The 9,955-nt window shown below is 43.9% G+C and overlaps 1 protein-coding gene across 2 annotated transcripts in view; it reads left to right on the top strand.

Moving 5' to 3' along the window:
- Positions 1–1,329: 1,329 nt before the first annotated feature.
- Positions 1,330–9,955, top strand: part of metrnla (meteorin like, glial cell differentiation regulator a) — a 10,920-nt gene continuing 2,294 nt past the window's right edge. Inside the window, exons 1-2 of one of the 2 annotated variants that reach the window (XM_053612974.1) lie at positions 1,330–1,732; positions 5,634–6,022. In XM_053612974.1, coding sequence (XP_053468949.1) covers positions 1,635–1,732; positions 5,634–6,022 — 487 coding nt within the window. In that variant the 5' untranslated portion in view covers positions 1,330–1,634. The remainder of the gene's footprint in view (positions 1,733–5,633; positions 6,023–9,955) is intronic. The other variant, XM_053612973.1, reaches the window with a different exon arrangement.

The raw sequence follows: 9,955 nt of genomic DNA, 5'->3' as shown, positions 1-9,955 counted from the left end.
TGCTCAGCCCCGTCCCGGCTCCTGCTGATGGTTAGCGCTGTCGGATTCTGGATTCTGATTGGTCTGAAGTTACTATAACAGCAGCACCGACAGTACTACAGCGGTTGTTCTTATACCTTATCGTTTCCATAGCAACAGCTCATCCACAGGGACTAGTACAGCAGACGCCCCAGGGGATCGAACCCTAATGATAAAAAATGGATTTGATCACGATGTATATTTAGCATTTTTGGAAGGAGTCTCCAGTGTCAGCGCTTTGTAATGTCGAGGAGTGAAGCTGATACTTTAGGTTTTCCGTCTTCAGGACGCTTTGCGGTTTCTAAGTAACCTGACAAGCTGTGTTGTTTTTTGGTTTGTTTGTTTTTTTGTTTGTGTTTTAAACTTCAAGAGAACATAAAATGTAACTACAAATGGATAAAAAAAAACACGGCATGGCATTTAGTAATAAATTACAAGTTGTAATTGTTGGTAAACTTCAGTGGTATTAGAAGAATAAAATTTCAGGATGTGATTCATTATTTTACTGTTAACAGTGTTTTATTCCTTGCTTAGAACTCTGGGAGTAGCAGTGGTGTGCACTCTATCTGTCTATCTATCCGTCAATCTATCTATCTATCACGGTTCCGTAGATAATGTTTATAATAATAATAATGTTAATAATGTTTAGCAACTGCAGTACTAGTTCCTCAGTTATTACTTCATTTTATAAAACTATACTACATAACTACTAAGCTAGCTAGCTTTTCGCTAGTTAGCTACTTACATTTAGCTATTCCAGTAATAACATCAGTTAGCTATCCTAATCCAACACTAGCGGGCTCACTCACTAGCAAGCTAATTCTTATTAGCTAGATTTATCAAACAATGAAAATAAAATATATTTCTGGTTATTTCATAAGGAAGTTGAACAGTGTGTGTCAGTGAGACAAACGAGGCAGCTACAGTAGATGAGGAACGGCTTTATCCTATTTTCTAGTGCTAGCAAAAGTTAGCGTGTACATTACATAATTACATATTGCTAGCCGAGTCATGAAGCCTCCTGCCTTTTGATTCAGGCTCAGGGTTCACAAACATTTACACACAATATACATATATATATATATATATATATATTTTGATATTTCTGCTTCTTGTTCTTCTTAATATTATTATTATTTAGTTATTATATATCTATATATATATATAGCTATATAGATATATAATAATAATAATAATAATAATAATAATAATAATAAAGTTTGCACACCAAAAAAAACTGCATTATGTGAGTGCGCATGTGCAGGCGCGCGCCGTGCAGAAGGGGGCGGGGCTCTGAGTAAATTGAGTGCCTCGCGCGGTGTGGAATGCGAGCTGAAGTAATCGAGCTCGGCGCGAGGACAGGCAGCAGGACAGCGTACCCGCTCACACCGACATGGAGTAACGGAGAGCCGGGGAGAGAGAGGGACACTCACCGGGTCCAGGAGTCGGGAGACACCGCCGCGTCACGGCTGTCTCGGTGCATCCAAAAGCGACTCGTTGACGGATACTGAGCGCGATGTAGCGGGATTCATGGCGCACGGATTCCTTCACTGTGTGTGAGAAAGCAGCAGAAGGCGAGTCGGCCAGTCGGCGCAGGGATCGGCGGTGCGTCCATAATGCTGTGGCCGCTGGTGGCGCACTTCCTGTCGGCTGTCGCGCTGTGGCACCCCGCTGTAGGACAGTACTCCAGCGACGAGTGCAGCTGGAGGGGAAGGTGGGGATTATTTACAGAATAATGTACAATTATTTCATACAAAATAAGTATTTCAAATATATCTGTTTAGCAATAATAATAATAATATCTGCAAAAACCAACTATTATTATTATTATTATTATCAGTATCAGTAGCAGTATTAATATTACTATGTACTATAATTTACATACAGTTTATTTATTTGTAATGCAAATATGCCTTATTTTTATATTTGCATTCTATTTATTTTCATAGTCTTTATAATAAAATTTATATTTACAAATCTAAATTACATATACATACACATATATAAACATGCCACATTTATTATAGTGTTATAATAATAATAATAATAATAATAATAATAATAACAATAATAATAAATGCATTATTATTATTATTATTATTATTATTATTATTATTATGTAGACAGAGTAATGATGTATAAAGTGGATTCTGTAATTTTAGGATTTCCGTTCTGGTCTCCTCTGTTCCTTAATTATCATTATTTCAAATTTGTCTTATTTTCTTCCTTCCCCAGTGCTTTAACCCTTTAATCACCTGGTTTATTATTCAGAGCAGAGCATCCAGTAACTACTACAGGTTAATAAGTGTCATATTTCTCATGTCTATCCCTCATATGCTTGATTTAGTTGTTTTTCTGAATAGGATTTTTTATATATGATAAGCTGCTTTAACCCTCCTGTTGTATTATCCTGGAGTTATTCGGTTTAAAGCATATTATTATTATTATTGTTGTTGTTGTTGTTGTTGTTATTCAGTAACTACAACAAATGAATCAGTAACTAGGGTGAAACTGCGCAGGTTGGTGGAGGTTAATCGCCTGTTACGTGTAACGTGTAGCTGTAACCTGTAACACAGAGACCGTGTTGTTGTTGTTGTTGTTGTTGTTGTTACTTTCTTCCATGTGAAACATTGAGAGAGAAAAAAATTTCTTGAGCTGTAGATGTTGGACTAGATGTGACCGAATAAGAGACTGTAACCAATAAACGTACGTGAGGGTGAGATTTGAAGAGTTATATAGCGTTAAAGCATAGAGATAAGTTTCAGCTCTTTGTATTGTTCGTTTCGTCTCGTTGCGGAGTTCAGCGAATCCGTCTTCCATTTAAAAAAAGGAGTACAGCATGAGGAGAAGAAGGAGACGAAGAAGGAGCGGGGGGGGAAACCCCACCCGTGAGCGTGGAGTAATTCTCAGCTCCGGGTCAGTAATGTGGTGTTGATCAGCCGGGCCGTACGCCAGTCTCTCATTACCGAGCTCGGGCTCTTGACGTGACTCTCTTGATTAAAGAGTTTGCGGCTCGGGGACTCTGTGTTGCACATGTGCCATGTTACTGTTTCAGTCTCAGTGGCTGAATCGGACCCGGACCCGGGCTCAGCGTGAGGCAGATGGTTCCGAGCTGAAAGTGAGCCATGGGTTGAGAGAGAGAGAGAGAGAAAGAGAGAGGAGGTTGCATTGCTGAAGCAGTTAAGAGGCTCCTCTTTTTTTTTTTCTTCCTCTTCTTTTTTTTTTTTTTTGGCAGGCTGGGGGGCTTCCAGGCTCTTTGAGGAGGCTGAAAGCGAGGGGAGGAGCGGTGCGTGACCTGCATTTGCACTTGCATGCTCTGGAGACGCGGCTACTGTTTCAGCGCTCGCCCTGTGCGCCGGTGGCTTGTGCGTCCCCGGGATTCATTGACTTGAGTTTAAAAAATCCCAGCCGCGGCCGTGCGCCAGTCCCCGAGCTTGCCAGAGAGTCGGTGGGAAAAACGAGAACGCCAAAAAAAAAAAAAAAAAATTGTGGTGTCATACCCATTCACAATTTAGCAGCAAAAGTGTTAAATTATGTTTAAAGAATATGCTAGAATGTTTAAAGGGGCAGTGTGTAATTTTATTTTTAAAAAGTTCTTGTAGACCTGTAATAATCATATCATTTTAAGAGTAGCTTTGGATGTTCAGTTTTGCTGTTTAATAAATTTGACTCGGGTTAGGGGTAGGGTTAAGGTTAGGGTTATTTCTGGCTTCTATTTACACTTTTCTGGCCCGGAAATAGACCCAATGGACATAAGTCATGTGGCATTGATTTTAGATGACGTTCGAACTTGCGTCATAGTTCAGGGGTGTGAGAGCAGTTCACAATTTTGTGGAAACTTCTAGAATTTTGTTTAAAGGGGCCGTGTGTCATTTTTAAAAGTGCCCATAGACCTACAATCGTCGTATCATTTTAAGACTAGCTTAGCTGTTCAGTTTTGCCGTCTAATACATTTGACTAGTTTCTTTATTTCTGGTTTCTGTTTACGCTTTTCTGGCCCTGAAATAGACCCGGTGGAAAATAAGTCAGGTGAGGTTGATTTTAGATGACGTTTGGACTGGCATCATAGTGATAAGACGCGAGTCATATGGTGTGAGATCATTCCACAGTTGAGTGGAAACTTCTAGAATGTTGTTTAAAGGGGCAGTCTGTCATTTTTAAAAGTGCTCCAAAAAAAAAAAAAAAAGACCTGCGATAATCATAACGTTTTATAAGAACCTTCAAAAAGCCTCTGATTTGCAGTATTGGGTAGTTTCTTTATTTCAGGCTTGTGTTTGAAAAAAAATTGTGGTGACCCGGAAATAGAGTCAAATCTATGTTACGTAGATTTCCGATGACATATTACAGCATTTTCTAAGCACGACATCAGAACGCCATGGCAACGTGTAGACTCGCGTCACTGTTCAGTGAAGCGGAAATTTCTAGAATATCGCTTGAAGGTGCAGTTATTATTAGTAGAAATGTTTAAGTGTTACCTTGTCGATGATTTCATTGTAGTCGCTGATCAGCTCGCAGACAGCAGAGGGCGCTAAACATTAAGTAGCCCCCCCTCTTTACTTTATGAACTCAGCAGCAGCCACACGTGATCAGTCACGCAGTAGCGGCGCTACACGGACTGCCGTAACACCTCGTGCCAGAGGATATGAAGTTATTAAACGCATTCTTCGAGCCACAGAGACAATCCTCTGGCGTTAGGTTCGGCTTTAGGCTCAGACTGCTCTCAGCGATTAATCTAAACCTCTGGAGTTTCCTTTGAAGCCGAATGATTCATTAAAACAATCAGATGAAGCTGACGGTATTTTCTGACCGCTGTCTGTGCGGAGGACGAGTCGGATAAAGAAAACGTCCGTGCGGAGGACGAGTCGGTTAAAGAAAACGTCCGTGCGGAGAATCCATGGGAGATAGTTATCCACTCGAACTCCATGTCTCTCTCTCTCTCTTTCTCTCTCTCTGTCCGTCTCTCTCTGTCTGTCTCCTGTCTCTCTCACTGTCTCTCTTTCTTTCTCGCTCTTTATCTCTCTGTCTCTCTCTCTCTCTTTCTCTCTCTCTGGGTCTCTTAAAGGACAGCGCGAGAAAACAACTTCTGCTGTTTATGTGTAAGTTTATTTAGGATTTCGCTGAGGTTTTTTTTCTTGATTGTCGCGGCCAAAAATACTCGATTCTGTTTTTTGTTTTTTTTTTAATTGCGGAAAACTGCTCGAATCGGCGAAATCGCAGTCGCACGAAATTGTTCTGCACGATCTTTCACGGTGATGTTTGTTGGTAAATAAGTCCTTTTAGCTGTCGTGATGACGTCACGTGACGTGTCTCGGAACAGATCTGCGGAAACTCTGCGGTAATTTAGAAAAATCGCACGCTCCTCCGAATGTCGCGGCGTTCGCTTGGTTCGTTTCTGCGATCGCAAAATCACAAACTCCTGGAGGGACCGCTTAGCATTTGATCATATTGCACGCCGCTGATTTGTACTTGCTGTAGAAGTTAAATAAAAGTATGACTAAACTCATAGTTTGTTGAGGGTTTTTAAAAAAAGAAAAAAAATAATGTTTAAAGTGGTGCTGTGGAATATTAAAATATCGAGTCATTTTAACCTGACACGCCCTTTCCGTCCCTCGCAGTGGTTTGACACATGAAGGACACGCACGCGATGTGGAGCAGGTGTACCTCCGCTGCTCTCAGGGCTCTCTCGAGTGGCTGTACCCGACGGGCGCCATCATCGTCAACCTGCGGCCCAATGTGGCGTCTCCGGCCGCCGCCCACCTCTCCGTGTGCATCAAACCGTCCCGGGAATCGAGCGGCACGCACGTCTACCTGGAGCGGATGGGTAAACTGCGCCTGCTGCTCCGCGAGGCCCAGCAAGCCGAAGGCAAAGTGCACTGCTTCGGCATCCACGAGGGGGCGCTGTTCATCGAGGCCGTGCCTCAGAGAGACATCAGCCGGAGGATCACAGCCTTCCAGTACGAGCTGGTCAACCACAGGCCCGGCGCCGATTCTCAATCGCTGATAGGTATAAAAACACAGAGTTCTTTTTTTTTTTTCTGTCTTACCGATATAAAAAAAAGTCAGTCTGGGCTTCATAGAGCTACGTAGTACCGTTGGGTTATGACACTTTGAGGACATGACCTGAGAATGTTACGACAACTGACTTTAAGAATCAGTCGCCGACAGAGTCTCCGCAACGGAAGAAAACCAGTCAATTTTCACATAAGTCTAGCCTTCATAGGGCTACATAAGACCTACATAAGCTTCACATAAGTCAGGCATTCATAGGGCTACATAAGACCTACATAAGCTTCACATAAGTCAGGCATTCATAGGGCTACATAAGACCTACATAGGCTTCACATAAGTCAAGCATTCATAGGGCTACATAAGACCTACATAAGCTTCACATAAGTCAAACATTCATAGGGCTACATAAGACCTACATAGGCTTCACATAAGTCAAGCATTCATAGGGCTACATAAGACCTACATAAGCTTCACATAAGTCAAGCATTCATAGGGCTACATAAGACCTACATAGGCTTCACATAAGTCAAGCATTCATACGGCTACATAAGACCTACATAGGCTTCACATAAGTCAAGCATTCATAGGGCTACATAAGACCTACATAAGCTTCACATAAGTCAAGCATTCATATGGCTACATAAGACCTACATAAGCTTCACATAAGTCAAGCATTCATATGGCTACATAAGACCTACATAAGCTTCACATAAGTCAAGCATTCATACGGCTACATAAGACCTACATAGGCTTCACATAAGTCAAGCATTCATAGGGCTACATAAGACCTACATAAGCTTCACATAAGTCAAGCATTCATAGGGCTACATAAGACCTACATAGGCTTCACATAAGTCAAACATTCATAGGGCTACATAAGACCTACATAAGCTTCACATAAGTCAAACATTCATAGGGCTACATAAGACCTACATAGGCTTCACATAAGTCAAGCATTCATAGGGCTACATAAGACCTACATAAGCTTCACATAAGTCAAGCATTCATAGGGCTACATAAGACCTACATAGGCGTCACATAAGTCAAGCATTCATAGGGCTACATAAGACCTACATAGGCGTCACATAAGTCAAGCATTCATAGGGCTACATAAGACCTACATAGGCTTCACATAAGTCTAGCCTTCATAGGGCTACATAAGACCTACATAAGCTTCACATAAGTCTAGCCTTCATAGGGCTACATAAGACCTACATAAACCTATAATGACAACCGACACGAATCTGCACACACATCTGCAAAGCCTTATTCACGAAGACGCCACCTGTCATAAAGACTCCTGTTGATCATTCTGATGTCCGCTTGACCTGATTTCTGTTGGGCGTGACATTAGAAGGTTATAACAAACGAGTAACGGTAGTGTAGTTTAAAGTCCGAGGACACGTATACATAACTCATTTCGGTGTTATGACGTGATGTCTTGTCGTAGGTGTTCGTAAACGTCTTCTAAAACTCTTCACTTACATATAAATAGCTTTAAAAAATAACCTGATCCGTCACTTGGCTCAGGTTATGTCAACTTAACGTACGTCGTTATAACAACTGAAGCGAGCTGTAAAAAGGTTCCGGACACGTTTACGAAAAGCTTATTCAGTTCTCTGAGCACGGCCTTAAGTGACCTGTTCTTGATGGTGTTCATGGCAGGCTTATGTCGCTCTATGAACACTATCTCGAGTGAACTGGTACAGGTTGGAATAAGGATTTGTAAATGTTTGCCGGTCATGACAGGCTTATGTAGCTCTGTGAACACCGCCCTTAAGTGAACTCTTACCTACTCTAATAAATATCTATAAATGTTGGTTAGGGTTTTGTCAGCTGTCATGACAGGCTTATGTAGCTCTATGAACACCGCCCTTAAAAGACCTGTTAAAAGCCCTTAAAAGCAAGCACGCGGTGGGTTTTTAGCGCGCGATTCCGGCCGGCGTGTCGGACCGGATCTGATGACCTGCTGGAGAATGTAGGGGGATGTAGAAAGCGGCAGTTTGGAGAGTTTGCGTGCGGTGTAACGAGGCCGGCGTGTCACTGTGGAAGGCTTTCGAGGGGATTCCGGTTGCACCGGCCACGTGTTAAGCATCAGGATGGTCACAGGACCCACGTAACTCGTCACATCTGGCGTCCTCGGGAACCGTTTCTCTCCCTCGGTTATTAAACGTGACGTTTATCTGGACGTTCGTGGCTTCTGTAGACGTGCTGTCTCTGCTTGTTCTCAAAGGTGGAGTTTATAAGGTCAGGCCAGTTTACCCAGAGCACACTTCACCCTAACGGAGTCCGGGTTTGGCCCAGATGTTTTCTACTTTCGTTTCATTTCATTTTATTTTAACTGCAGTGTTGCTTATAAAATAAAAAGGCCCAGATCGTTGGCCAGCTCTGCTTGAGTCCCTGCGCTTGAAAGCTGACCCAGGATCCAGTCTTGCGATGCAGAGTGACCTGTTTTTCTTTCCGCAATCGCACTGTTGTCTTTCCTCACCTCCGGAGCCCCTAACCTGCTGTGCGGGGCCCGGAGTCGTAGAACCGGTCCCGCTCCAGATGTGGCGGGGGAAGGAAGTGGGGGGGGGGGGGGGCGTATTTTATCCTCGTCTTTTTCGTTCTCTCCTCGTCGTCCTCTGAAGTGGTCTCGATGCGGAGCTCGCAAAAAAAAAAAAGAAAAAAGAAAAAAGCTTCAGTCCATTAGAGAGGAATGCGGTGGCGTGCAGATGTTGCGGTGCTCCCGTCTTCCCCCCGCCGCTCTGTGAAGTGGTTTAGCCCGTGTAGCTGACTCAGATCCTCGTCCATTCCTGCGGTCGCGTTTCAAGACGCCACGGCGGCGAGCGCTCCGGATCAGGAGATCAAAGCTCGCAGGGCTGTGGCTTAAACGTACGCCTGGATGACCTCTGACCTCGACGGCGTTGCCGCTGCCTCGGGTTCTTACAGAGGCTGACCTTTGGCTCGCTGTTTGCTCAGGGATAGACACGCCCCGCCTGAAATAACCCGTGCGCTATTTCTCTGCTAAAATCTCTCTCTCTCTGTGTCCAAGAAAAAAAATCCCTCCTCCACGTGTTGTTTGTAACGCCTTCTCCTTCGTCCACCTGACCAGACTCGGACATGGGAAAAGACTTCTGTGTTCGTGCGCGGCGAACATTTCGAATGGCGGCACGGTGTTGCACCAGGCGGGAGCTGAAAGTGTCGCTCAGGTCGAGGAACTGGCTTGAGAAGCCACAACATGGCGTAATAGCGGTGGCGGTGAACGGTTTAGACGGGTCTGGGTTTGTCCGCTAGCTAGCTTTGATAGTTTGTAACGTACGCGTAAGCGCACTCGATGGCCTCCGCTTTGACATTTTTGCCAGTGATGGTTGCTGGTAAAGGAGACCTTTTAGCCGTACGCGTGTCCGACGCACGTGAATCGAAGAGCGCTCCGGCTGACGCGCGTCGTGACGACGTCGACGTGACGCCTCGTGTCCCAAGGCTGCGGAGTTTCTACAATCGTGACGTCCCTGAAGGACCGCCTTTCTCTCGCTCCACTTTGTTATTGAAATGTTTCACGGCGCGTGGTTGTAAATGTTACTGTAAAGAAATCAGCGCACCTGCGTGCCGGTGCCGATGCCGGTGCCGGTGCTGGTGCCGGTGCCGAGTCGTTTAAAGACAGAATCGAGATGTGTATAAGAGTGAGTTTTTTCCTTTTCTGTTTTCCCTTCCTGGTCTTTTACATGTTATTTTTGGGTGAGAGAGACGTGTTGAATACATTAACCTCCTAGCGCCAGTGCTCGAGTGAGCTGGGTTTTATTAGCTGTGTGTGTGTGTGTGTGTGTGTGTGTGTGTGTGTGTGTGTGTGTGAGCACTGAAAGATTAATTTAATGGAAATGTTGATTGGATGGTATTTGCATTTGTTTCTCACCTTCTCTCTCTCTCTCTCTCTCTCTCTTTCTATCTC

This window comes from Ictalurus furcatus, chromosome 24, assembly GCF_023375685.1.
Source record: "Ictalurus furcatus strain D&B chromosome 24, Billie_1.0, whole genome shotgun sequence".
NCBI lineage: Eukaryota > Metazoa > Chordata > Actinopteri > Siluriformes > Ictaluridae > Ictalurus > Ictalurus furcatus.
Note: the sequence above shows the minus strand (reverse complement) of the source record. Positions and strands in the feature narration are given on the sequence as shown.